At 39.6% G+C, this 14,153-nt stretch overlaps 1 protein-coding gene across 1 annotated transcript in view; it reads right to left on the minus strand.

Moving 5' to 3' along the window:
* PTPRT (protein tyrosine phosphatase, receptor type T) overlaps positions 1-14,153 on the minus strand; it is a 587,995-nt gene that overhangs the window by 382,506 nt on the left and 191,336 nt on the right. The window contains exon 7 of the mRNA XM_019539805.1: positions 2,185-2,478. Within this exon, the coding sequence (XP_019395350.1) occupies positions 2,185-2,478 (294 nt within the window). The remainder of the gene's footprint in view (positions 1-2,184; positions 2,479-14,153) is intronic.

Raw genomic sequence — 14,153 nt, forward strand, 5'->3', positions numbered from 1 at the left:
TCCCTGCAAAATTCCTTTGTTGGTTCAGAGTAATCTGAGTTCTTGACTCTGCTCTGACCCTATTTGCAAATACACCTTTTGTGCCATCTAATGAGTGTGTGTCTGTGATTTTTGTGGCCTCCAGAGAAATGAACCGCTTTATGCATCAATTTCACCATCGGTGTTACACTTGTACCAGTAGCTCTGGCGCACCCTGCAGCTGGGTTTGTGACAGCACCCAAGATAGCTATGTATAGGGTAAGCACATGCATATAGCACCCCACTTTCCCTGTAACACTGCATGAACCACTAGCTTCATTTTTACACAGTTAAGACTAATATCTTACATTCTTATTTGTACTGAAGGCTATAGAATCTCACAGCAACACTGATGTTCTAGGGTGAAAGAAGCACAAAAGGAAGAACAGAGGAGCACATGGTCAGGCCCAAGTGGTTTGATGTATGCATTTCAATATTTTCACTTTCAAGCTACCTGTAGGAACATGGAAAATATCCCTACCCTCTGCATGCTAGTGAGAGTGAAGACAGAGGAAACCATTAAACCAAATGGAGGAAGCAGGGGATTTACCATTTCATCTGCCCACCATTATCCTGAAGTAAGTAGAATCTAAGCCACAAAAAATTACCACCCCTTCTATTTGGAGGCAAATTATTACTTTTGCTTCACTTACTGTAGGATAGAAGCACACACAGGAAACAGGGACAGCAGAATATGGCATTCTGGCATGTGCTTCTGAATACTAAGTCTCCTCACACCGTGAAGTAGAGAAGACAGAAGTATTTATCTGTTTATCTGTCCATGCCCTGACTGATAGGCTGAATAAACAACAAACACCAGCAAGCTTATTTGCTTCAAGATGATGCTTCACTCTAATGTGCTGCCCATTAAAAAAGAGACACACTTAGGAGGATTCTTGTTAGGTTTTGCTTTAGTCTTCCTGCACAGTTCCTACTTTCTCCATCCCTTTCTAACATGAAGAAGAAAAGCAAGCCTGCAATGCTCAGAAGCACTACATTTCTGCAGGAGGTAAAGAGAAGAATCATCCTCATTGAATAAAGACTCTCTCCTTTATAATCACTAATTCATGACATAATGCTATAGATTCATTAGAACAGAATCAACCGTTAGCAAATCAGGAAATCTTGAAGTGGAATGAGCATGCTCTTGTAAATCAAAAGCTCCCATTAATTAGTTTAGCTGTATATAAACCTTCATAGAGAGCAAAATTATCTGCTTGGTTATGATAGGGTGGAGGTTTGTGAGGAAAAGAACCTAACATTTGGTAGGAAATTTAAAATGCAAAGCAAGATATTCTCAGACAATCTGAAAGTTTCACATTGAAAAAAATGTTGTAAAGCTGAGAAAAAAAAAGGCACTGAAATCATTCTGCTTCACAACAACAGTTATTTCTCAGGAAAAACATGGATATTTCTGAATTTCACAATGCAGCATTATGCAGAGACACCAAGTTACCATAAGCACCAAAAGCAGTATAGCCACATTAGTACAGGGCTTCACCTGTGGCATATTTACCCTGCTGAGAAGGGATACTTTAAAAAATGAAGGCTAATTAGCAACAAGATTCACCCAGTTTACCCTACTTTATACATTCTGAGCAAATAAGCAAGCAAGTCAGGTTATACTATTCTCTGTACCAAAGCTAAGCTGGGTAGCCATACATGATACTTCCCTATGCAATGCATGCATTTAGGAAAAAGAAAAACAGATAATGGGCTTATATGACACTCTGTGTAACCACTGGAGAAATGGTTACAAAAATATATTGCTGGCTTGTCATCTTTTAATATCCAGGCTGGAACTTACTACAATGTCAATGAACTGCAGCCAAATAGTTAACATAGCAGGTATGGTATGCCACTGGCAGCATCCAAACTGCTTCCCATTAAATGTATGCTCTCTGAAAAGATCAAATAGAATTAACAAAAATACTAAATAACACACTTCAAAACACATCTTGAATTTAAATCTCTTCAGAAAATATAGCTGCATGAAGAGAGAGGTGGAATCTTGTCTGTCATTGGGCCAGTAACTGATTGTTGCATGCTGCAATAAAAGTACAGAAGGGTGCAGCTTACACAGTAATGAATGTAACCTCATTCAGATTCCAATAACATGTTTAAACTGAAATTTCTCTATAATATATAAAGCAGAAGATACCCTACCTGCACACTTTGTTCTTGTTGTGAGTGGAGGCCCAGGGGGTCCGGTCCCTCCTTCACCAGGGCGGGTAAGAAGCACTCTGATCTCATACTCCACATCTGGGTCCAGGTGCCACAGCTTGTAATTGGGGGAGTCTACAATGTGAGTTTCTGCCCAATTCCCAGTTGTTGTACGGTACTCCACTTCCTTCAATATTATAGGCCCATCACCAATAATGGAATTGGCATTTGGTTTGATCCACAAGTAGGTGGCACCGACAGCCAGCAGTTCAGGGGGTGCAATGGGTGTTGGAGGTTCTGAAAACAATACAAGTAATAAGAAGTCTGTGAAAATATTGGTAAAAGTGCTTAATTTGCTGGGACTATGACACACAACACAATCAGCAGCAAAACTAGCCCAAAGTTTGCTCTGTTAGACAAGCAGAGCTCCTACAAACTTAACCAGACAATATTTTTACATCAGAGTTGCATCCACGTAACTGAACAGAGCTTGGATCAATATTTTTTATTTCTAAAAAGGGGCTGGAATGGACTTGAGAGGGCACAATGTTCAACCATAAATATTCAAAATAAGCCATATCCATTTAGAAGTACCCATCATTAAATCCAGTGTATATTCTAGCACATTACCATTCATACAAAATCAAGTATTTTACCCTCACTCATCTCCCTAGTAGTGATTACCACAAGGCGATTTTTACTTAAAATAAGAATCAGTCAACACTTTTAAAAGGTCAGCATTGCTCCCACAGCTGTTTCCTGTTCAGTGAGTAGCAGAGAATGGTATGAGTCAAATTTACTGCATAGCTGTAACTAAAGAATAACGTCTTATACGTAACCCTTGAGTCCAAAATGCCACTATAATAAACAGCCTCTAATTGTAATATAGGACACATTTTCAGACCCAGTATCTCTAAAAATATACTTGAAAATGTATTTGGACTCTAAAGGCATCTCTGGTTGTTCAGGGCCTCACAGGCAGAATGACAGTAAAGTTTATTCTAACATGAGTTTTGGCTACAAGTGGAATGAAGAGAGGAAACTCTAGGGCATCAGTGAATTAACAGATCTCATGGTGCTGAATAGTAAAGTTTGCTTAACTTGCAAGCAGTGGTACTAAGCAAAGTCTGTGTGAGACATGAACACTGCCTAGGAGAAGTCTGAGAAGCATCATCAGGAGGCAGGAACCAGGGAACTGAATATACCTCTCTGATAAAAAAAGAGAGCAAGCCAATAAAAGACAGCTCTGTATTGCCCTTTGATGCAAATCTACAAAAAGTCTACAGGGGTCTGGCTGCCTGCCTGACTTTTCTGTACTGTTGGTGTATAAATAGCACTTGCATATTGGAAGCCTCATGAATACCGTATGCCTTGTAGTTTTGAAAGTCTCTGTGCAACATTATGAACAACATCTTTAATCTCACCTAGCTTTTCCCCACCTTCTAATTTGGTTTGCCCTCAACCCTAAGGACACAAAGTTCTCTTTTCTTTCAAAATTAAGATGACAAATACAAGAGACATCTTTTACATAAAGGGGAAAAAAACCCCTCCAAAGTCAGTGACTTGGAACAGAACACGTTCTAGAAACAGACCTTCATAGGAGTTAATCTAAAACCCCTATGGAACTTAAAAGAATTACAAGTTTCCCTCCTGTGATTAATCAAAGGAATGCATGCCATAGTAGCAAAATCTAAGATATGCAAAGATATGGGCAATATGAAAGAGAACAGCAAGGCAAGGTCGGGAGCAGTTTCCCCTGTCTCTGAACTCCTGCAAGCAAGGGGATGCTCCAGTTGTCCTCAGGAAGCCCATTAGTCACCCACACCAGTCTAAAACTTAGGAAGCATGTATTAGGGGCTTGAGAGATACCCAATATCTCAGGAGATACTGCAATACTTCACTTGCAAGCCTCTAAATGGAAAATATTTCTGACTGCTAAGCTTTCCTTGCCAAGAGGTGTTGTACTCTAATTTTGTACAGTTCCAGAAATTTGCTCAGAAAGTTACAGATTAGGTTTTCAGCAGATCACATGACACACAATACTACATTTACTGGAACTGATGTTTTCTTGACGTGTAACTAAAATGTTATTTTTTGTAATTTCATGTCAACTGCAAGGTGGAACTGGACTCAATTACAGGAACCCATTAAATATATTTGCCTTTACTTCCTCTTCCCCCCAATTTGCTTATGTATACTTTTTTCCCAATTTATAATGAATATTTTAACATAAATTTAACATAAATTCTGGAACTGCTTGCCTTTGATATATGCCCATCAAGGAACTGCTTGCCCCGTTCACTTAAATTTTGGCAGAATAAGTTTACTTCTGTTTCAGTTTAATTATTTGTTTAAAGGCTGCTTTTTATTTTCCTCCCTATATTTTCAGGGTGGGGCAGGGTTATGTGTATGGCAGAATAAGATATAATTAGATTTTTTTAAAAAGCCAGCTCTTAAAAATTGTTTGAATTTTTTTCCATATGGCTCAAAAGTGCCACAAACCCTTTAAGATTTTGGAGCTGGGGAGGGGGGAGGGTGGGAAGAGGGAGAGAAGAAGAGGGGTGGAAATTAACAGAAGAAGCACCACTACAACTGTCCAAGTCCCCAAAACTTGGTAAAGTATAAAAGTCTAGCTGAGTATGTTAAGGACATGTCTCCAAGAACAACAACAACAACAACAAATCCCAGAATATTCATCCATTGGTAGATATATGTGTACTAAATATCTGAACATCAAAACAATTAATTTTTTTTTTTTTATTGCATTACAGAATTAAAAGACAGGCTTGGCAATTTTTATTTTTCAGTGCAAAAAAGTGACAGCTGCCAAATCACATTACATCCCAACATATGATAGGCATGGACTATTGAGCCCCAGACTGGGGTTTTAGATTTAGTGAGAATAATAGGATACAAGTTACTTTAGAAAAATGGGTTAGAAAAATGATTTATGAAACAGGTAAAGAAGCAGAAATGCACAATGTGCATATCAAACTATGAACCCCCTGTTTTGTGAACCTTTTTGTCTATACTGTAAATCACAATCATAAGTTTGGTATATGACCTTTATATTGTATTAAATCCCCCTTCTAGAAGAGGCCTGACAGCTAGTGAAAGAGCAGTCTACCAAACAATGACAGAGCAGTCTACCAAACAATGACAGAGCAATCAAGGACCTTCGGTACTGAATGACTCTCCTACAGGAGCAATGATTTTCTACTTGTGATCCACGGATTCCAAGTGATGCTAGCAGAAGCTGGAAGTAGTTGCTGTGTACTTTTGAAAGGAAAGGAGAAACCAGCGTCCGCTTTCTTGCAGACCAGGCTAAAGAGAGAGAAGACAGGAAGGGCTGGACTAAAACATTTAGGAATTGCATTCTGAATTTTGTTGTTTATGCATCTAGCCTACTTTGCTAAGAATAAAGTGTCTCTATAAGAGAAACTATTTTGCTGAGCTAATGTTCCTTGTGTGCCCATCATGGGCTAAAATAGAATATAAAAATCACCTGCTGGAAGTTCTTATTTAAGCAACTAGGTGTTTAGTGCATGAAAGTCCTGCATCCTGTCAGGGGCCAGGTGTGGAAGACACTTGTGAAAAATCTAGTCCTAGGTACAGTGATCAGCCACTGCCCAGGCCTAGGAGGTTTAGAAGCATGTGAGAATCCAACGGTTAGGTCCACTCACAGACCGATGTCTGTGCAGAGAGGGAGGTTGGGCCAGACTGTGATAAATGTCACATATTGCCATGTGGCAGTACTTTCCCCAATCAATGGATTTTATAATGGAAATGCAGGCCAGACCCATAGCTACTCATTAGTTCAAATGAGTAGATGTATTTTGAACCATTATGAAAACTCCTAGTCAAAGTACAGGAGAGAACACTGCAAAACATGGAGGAAGCGGACTGGCTACAGCTTCTCTGTGTTGTGTTACTGCTTATTCCAGTGTGATTCTATGGCGCTTTACATCAACTTTAGAAATGAAAGTAAACTGCTATGTTCTTGGAAAGGTATCTTGGGCCTTACCCATTCCAATGTACATGGTAGCTAGGTTCTTTCCACTTCTTTCCTTTTAAAATCATTAAAGGACAACATACAAAACAAAGACATGTTTCCCTTTAAGAGCATTAAAAAAAAAAAAGATACTGTTGTTAAACATATAAATATTGTACAATTAAAGGGGGAAAAAAACCCAAACCAGCCACAAAGCACTTCCACAAACCTTTTCAACTAAGGATACTGAATACTATACTTAGGCAGTTTTCATTATTTTAATTTAGAAATGGGGAAACTGAGGCATAGGATATTTAACCAACTCTCCAAAGTTGCAAAGGATGCTCCTAGTAGACCTGTGAATGCCAACCCATCTCTCTCACCTCACAAAATAGTACTTTAGTCAGACACTGTTTTAATGGGCATTGGGACACTTACCTCTATATCTAATATGGAGCTAATTCTGCTACGGAGTGGACACACACACAACTCCCAAACACAGGGTGATCTATTTATAGAGGGTTTAAAAGTGAAAGTAATTGTTTTGCAGGCTAAATATCCTGTTAAAATCCTGCAGTGGGCCAGCTCAGATAATGAAACTCCCTGAAAACTAGCGAAACTGGGAATGAATGGAGTCAATAACAACCTAACAAAATGTCAGGATCAGAACAGGGACAGAGAAACAAAAGCTAAGGACAAACTCAAGAAATAATTGAAAACAGACCTCATCCACATGTGAATCTAAGAGGAGAAAGACTGAAGTTATGAACATCTGAAAAGCAGCACCCCAAAGAGACAATAATAAGACAATACAACCAACCCATGTGGTATCAGGGCTGCTGAACTACCAGAGCAATGAATTATTGAAGAGGATAGGGCATTGCAGAGGCTAAATTATTTTGTTGTAACAGCCTAAACCACAGCATGTTTGGGAAAGATACCTACCCTGAACCTGTTCTCTTTAAATAGAAAGATATGTCCTGTCAGAAACTGAAGTGTTAAAAAGGCATTGTTGGGACAAACTGATAAGTTTAATAGAAACAAGTCTTTACAACTAGATAGTGTCCATGTAAGTATTCTGCAGGAAATTTAAAATCAAGTAGCTGAGCTCCTGACCAAAATATGCCGTTACATTGCCATAACAATTACTACATGGAAAGACAGCAAATCTTTAAAGAGTTGCTGGGTAATCCTATGAACAATAGATGAGTAAACTTTACTTTTATAAGAAGCTGGGAAAATTGATTAGATTGAATAATGTCCTATGCTGAGAATCTGTATGTCAAATTTTCCCCAATCAATGGATTTTATAATGGAAATGCAGGCCAGACCCATAGCTACAGCAACATTATCTTAGCAGGTACCACCTCTATATGTGTGTCTTCAATTTTAGCAGCTTTAATCCAACATACCTGCACTATCTAAAGCACCTGTCAGTGCTGTGAACACTGAGATGAGCTTACAACAGCCTGTGATTGCTCAAAAAATTACAGAGTTGTGGAACTGAGAATGAATTTCCCTGTAGGCAGCAGGATATAGAATGAAGGATCAAACATGGTGAAAAATACTTGCAAGTTAGCACTGAGACTCATGTAATAGGCTGTGAACACAGACTGGTGGTAGATATCAAATCTATTTCACCCCTAATTGAACTAGAAACTTAATCCAAGAATATGATTCTCGGTTATACCAACTAAGCTCCACACTTAAATCCCTCAAGCAGTCACTGATGTAAGACATAAAGCTCTTTCACTAGAATAAGTAAGTTTGTCTTTAAATATTTAAGATGATATCACTTCCATTAGCTTGTCTCTAGTCCCTATCTTTTAGTGGGTGTCCACTTCAAATGTTCCAGAATTTGAAAAAATCCTTTTCCCTGACCTATTTGGATTATAAGGTGTTTGAGACATTTTGTATGGGTATGAACAGTGCCCAACATAATGAGGTCTTGGGCTTGGTTGGGGAATTAAATTCCACCATGGTACAAACAGTAATTTCAGGTATTGCCCTTCAACTTTGTACACATGGTATGATGTAGCACTTTGTTCCTAGAAGCAGACAGTGTATGCTTGACCTGACTAAAAGCTTTTACTTCCACTCTTCTTAAGTGGAACAGAAAGGATTATAAGCTATAGGATTCACCCATATGTACATTTTCCCGAGCACATAGTAAACCTTATGAGCAGAAATTTGATTTCCCAGGTGGATGACCAAAGAGCAAATTGTGAGCAGCTCTTGAGTTACCGACCATTGCGTTGAAGAGATTTTACTATCTACTCTGGAAGCATAAGTGCCTCCAGTGCAAGCAACTGGACGGTCCTCCAAAAGTGAACAGAACTCTCCCTGTTATAACTGGGTTGCTTATATGCTCAGAGCAGGTAATCAAATTGCTCCTACATAACAGCTAGATAACTCTAAATTGGTCACCAGCTGAATTTTGATTGTCTGCTAGACGAAATACAATTCTGTCCTTAATGTCTGTACTGGAAGAGACTTTAAGGCTATTTTTATACCACATACTGTGAAGAAGGGTAAATTAGCTCACAGAGAAGTGTTATCAGAGCTAAACTGGCGCCAGTATCTGAGTTACCTTGTTTAGCAGTACCTTAGGTATCTCCTTACTACACATAGGTATACTCTGTGATTAACAATCATTTACATTAATAATTGTTCCATTTGCTTTTACTTTTTTGTCCAAATATGAAAGAAGGCAGATCATAATACCCCTACTATGGATTCCTGAATACAAATACATACTATTAAGCCCTTCCCAAACACCTGTTTCAACATAAATTAACTTTCCAGAACTATGGGGCTCCAATGGTGAGTTCTCAGTCAACAGCCCTGTTTTACATACTGAGAGAATTCAAGCTTTAACACTAATCTTATATGTGCTTTGTATGGATCTCCAGAAACAACACAATGTAAAATCTGCAATGATCTTCTGCCAATCTTCTTCAGTCTGGTGCCCTAAATCTCACACATATGGCCCTGTAAAATATATTCCCGGCTGTCTAGCAGCCCAACTTCAACAGGAGGAGCAAAGAGCACACTTACAGAGTCTTTTCTAAACCCTGGTTGCTAGGACACTCTCCTGGTAAATGGGAAATGTGGGATTAAATCCCCTCAAGGTAAGAATACCTCAAAAGCAGCTTTCCTACATTCTGGATGAGTGTTCATCCAGGACAAACTCTCATTCTGGGGAGTGGTGGGACACTTTAATTCAAGAAGCTCCAAGAACCACATTAATTAAAGCACTGGTGGCATCTTCTGTATTCAGCATTGAGAGCTTCAAAATGGCAGTAGGGGTGCTTTCACTAAGGCTCTTTCAACAAGATTTAAGGCACCTCCACTGCCATTATGAAGAGCAGGGATGCTGAATACACAAGACACAGAGGCTGCTGGAGCACACTAACTAGCATGCTACAGCATACTCAATTAATCGGGTCTTCTCTAATGCACTGTAATTACAGAGCATTAGAGGACTGTCTCCACACATCTACAGGCACCCTAAGCTATCAGAGAAAAGGCCTGCATCACCACTACCATATTTGTGTTGAATTAAATGTTATAGGTAGGAATTGAATATGGTTTTGCATAGCAATTGGTGGAAACATCCTGGGGAATTTAGACAAAGTTTAGGTGTCTCCCAGTAACAACGTGAATCACAGGCTTTGGGCAGGAATAACATCTAAAACATTTCAAAAAGGGAAGTATACAGATGTTCAAGCTTGATAAAATGTGCCAAAGCCTGAAAAAAAATATACCTCAAGGCAGCAGACACCATTTCATGCTGGTGCATTTTGGAAGGTGTGTGATATAGTAGGTTGGTTCTCCAGGCATCCCAAAATGCAGCATTACCCACACATGGACTCCCAGGAACTTATGCTTTGCAAATACAGAAGTCAGGGTGATAGGAGCCCATGGTGCCAGTAGCACTCACCAATTGTCTGTTCTGCTTCCCACCTTTGGTTTGGAGGTGCAGCTAAGGGACTTACCAACCTCCTTTCACCTCTTGGCTGTAGATCATCACTACTCCATACCAGCATGGCAACTTTGAAATTTGGAAGTGAAGGGCATTGGCAGAGCATGGCAGGGGGATGACAGGTACAGATGTATGGCTGTCCACAGCTGAAATGAATGAATATTAGCCACCAGTGTGATGCTGCAGTTAGCAGAGCAAACAATACATTGGCATATATCAACTGATGCATCTCAAACAAAACTAAGGACTTCTTGCTCTACGCAGCATTGGTGAGGCCACAACTGGAGTACTGCATCCAGTTCTGGGCACCGCACTTCAAGAGAGATGTGGAAAAGCTTGAGAGAGTCCAGAGAAGAATCATTTATATGATTAGAGGCCTGACGAGCAAGCCATACAAGGAAAGGCTGACAGATATGGGACTGTTCAGCTTAGAAAAGAGAAAACTTTGGGGGAATTTGGTGGCAACTTAAAATAAGGGGAAAGCATCAGGGGCTACATGAACAACTATTCACCAAAACGCCCCAGGGGAAAACTAGGTATAATGGTCATAAGCTCCTAGAAGAAGGTTTCAGACCTGATATAAGGAAAACCTCTTCACGGTTTATGTGACTAGACTCTGGAATAGACTCCCAGTGGGGTGGTGCAGGTACCTACCCTGGAGATCTTGACAAGGAGTCTGGATGCACACCTTGCTGAGGTTATTTGACCCCAGCAGTCTTTCCTGCCCAGAGCATAGGGGCTGGACCCGATGAGCTCATGAGGTTCCTTCCAGCCTTAAGCTTCTGTGAATCTGTGAAACACTATTACTTTAAACATTTTAAAGCCCACTATAATTTGAAACATTTCAAATGTTACATTTGTCCTTACTCACAATGGAGCTTAAGCAGCAGTAAGGTACACTGCCCAGTGCGCTTCTCAGCCGCCTCTGAAGGCATTGGTAGATACCTAAGAAACTTTATAGTCCAAGAGAGGCATGTAATGATTTTTGTGGATACCGTCACAGCGCCAGTTTGAATGACTTTTTGGCACTTAGACAACAAAACCATGTCTAAGTCCCACTGAAGTATCTAAAGGGCATATCTAGCATAATTGACTTGTCCAAGGTGTCCAGGAAGAGGTGAGAAAAGAGTCCAGATCTCCTGACTTCCACTCTAATATATTTAGCACTGCACCATACTACTGTGTAAAGGTTCCTTTGTCTCAGGGCAGTATTTCAGTAGTTAAATATTCAAAATTCCTTTGAACACCAGCAAGTTTAGATGAATGCTAAGAAATGGGAGAAGTGACTAAGGGTTGCTGAACTGCCCATCTCTTGAAAATTAGCCTTGGCAGCAGTAGTCTCTGTTGTCAATACCTCTGACCCTCACAATATGGCAAAAAATGTTACCTGTCAAATTGTTCCCATATTTTTCTTTAAAAAAAATAAATCGTGAAGTGCCCCAAGGGACAGGGGAGAAACAGCTGGTCTCTAGACTGTGCGTGTGACTTCTATAAAAGATTAAAGAAGAAAGATTAGAAAAAGTGAAAAGGAAATTCTGTTGTATTCTAGCAAGGAGAAGAGAGGGCCCTCCATGGAAGATTAAAAAAAAAAAAAAGTTAAACATGTTCAATCCTGTGGGCATAGTTAATACAACTATTATGTATAGTAATTTCCTGGCTTGCCATGAACTGCAATATTTGAGGTTAGAAGTTCAGATATTTTTCCCCATCTTTACTCAGTAGTTGAAGAGAACTTGATCACTAAAGTACTTAAAGTGCCATTGGGCTTTTTTCCTCAAGTCAAGAGGTTTGAATATGGTCTATGAGTATAAAGCAATAGATTGGAGTTTGCATGATACTCTCTACCTAGTAGGCACATGTTGATTGTCCTGCAGAAGGCCTATATGGGTTTTGTCAACTCACTAACCAAGTGTTCCATTAACCAAGGTGTTCAAGAGCATTTAAGTGCCTCTGGAAGAAACATAAACCAGGGGCTGGATAATACCAAGGAACAGCCGTGCTGGGTAAGTAATTTTGAATCTACTTATGTTAGCAATTTCTTGTTTAAAAGCCATATATCAAGAACAGGTGATGGGGTAGAGCTGTATTTGAATAGGCTGTAGACTCTACAGGACAGACTAGGAAGGGATTTGTTCCAGTTGGCGATCCAAAGTCATGACTATATGACACTCCTTCAGTGAGCCAAGTGAAATGAGCAGATTGTACTGAGCAAGCCTCACCATTTCATAAGCTGCTGTCATCAGCAGCTGTTGCCTTATTGGCAGTCTCAGTAGAAAGACCCAAAACTGAGAGATAAGAGACCAAATTATTTTTTTAACCCTTCGTGTTCTTTTACGTTAGATCTAGCATGTAGCAGCAGTGTGTGCAAAGTTTGTGCTAAGACATTCTCAGGTTGTTTTATGAATCGGAAACTCGAGCCTCATTCTCAGGCCAACATTCTCTACCATCACCAGCTCAGTAGCAACTTGATTATATACACGGTTATTCTTCATCCATTAGCATCTTGCTTGCTGCTGCTTCTTGCTTTTCAATTCTGATTGACACCCAATCCTCTGCAAGAAACTTCACAGATAATCTATGGATTTTATCAAAACTTCCTCAAAAGTACTATCTCTCCACCACACATATACTTAATTCTGATGTCTTAGGGCAAAGTTTTCTTTCCAAAGGTTTTGAACATAGACATTGTTTAAGTCTCACAACAAGTCTCTGAAGTGCAGGGACTAGTAATGCTGGTGCAATGGAGAGGACAGAGTGGGTCTGCAAGCTAAATTGGCTTAAACTGTGAAAGACCATTAAAGCTGAGCAGCAAGAAGTTATATATAATAACTGGGATGAATGACTAAGGACCCCTGTAGAAGCAGTTTAAATAGATCTATGGATAGAGAGGTAGATGTCAGAAATAATGAGCTGTAGGGATTAAGCTAGGAATTGAGCATCTTGATAAAGCGTTTTTAGAAGTATGGAAAAAGAATGTTTAGGCCACAGACATTACAGAAAGAGAAAAAAAAATCAACATTGGGGCATAAACTAGACAAAGGTTCTGGAGAAAACTGGATCAAAGGACCCCTGTGATCGACATGGAAATGGTTGAGGAGCAGAAAGAGTGGAAAGCAAATTATTACAATTAAGCACTGTCAAATTTTGAAAGTTTCAGCAAGAGACCCAAAGAAGCTTTGTGAGGCTGAGATGCAAAGCAGGACAGCTGAGAAGAGGTAGGCTTGTGAATCAGGGAAATAAGGAGGAGAACTGATGTTGCACGAACAGATAAGGTCACTGAGAGAAATATTACAGGGGGTAAAGGAGGCTGATCCAAATAAAGCCCTGTGGAACATGTACAGAAAGCTGGGAAGAAAAGAAAGATAACCCAGGAAAAGGGATGTTAAAAATCAAGAAGAGATGAAAGAGGAACCAGTGTTACAAGGGAGAGAGATACTGATTTAAATCAGATATAACGAACTTTGTCAGAAGAAATTAAGACATGGGTAAGGATGGAACAATACCCCCAAGGTTTGATAGACAACTTGTTTTCCGACTCTCATTATTAAAGCTTAAACATTTCAAAATTCAGGGGCACAGTGCACCAGCAAGAGCTTTCCATCCCCTTTGCACTTTAGAGCTCTTCTCTTTGAGCTTACATACACAAATAATAATTAATTACCATTTTGCCTGACATGCAATGTGTCCCAGGATATAATACACACCTGGTTTTTGTAAGGCAGAATGAAGAAAGAAAAGGCTTTCCAGAGTTATGGCTGCATAGAGCAGGGACACGGCTTAATCTTCAGCTAACTCATTCTCTCTTTCCCACTTAACTGAAGCTGAAAGCCTAACTGATGCTGAAGACTTATGATCTTGATGAGTGAATCTATACTTTTAAAAAGAGCTAAAGAGTTTCCAGGGCCCTGAAATAGGAGGAGAAGGAACAGGAGCAGCTGTCAAACAGCAAAAATGCCAGATAAAACTTTAACTTAATTAGTGGAACATCAGTACCAT

This window comes from Crocodylus porosus, unplaced genomic scaffold, assembly GCF_001723895.1.
Source record: "Crocodylus porosus isolate Cpor-Errol unplaced genomic scaffold, CroPor_comp1, whole genome shotgun sequence".
In the NCBI taxonomy this organism is placed as follows: domain Eukaryota; kingdom Metazoa; phylum Chordata; order Crocodylia; family Crocodylidae; genus Crocodylus; species Crocodylus porosus.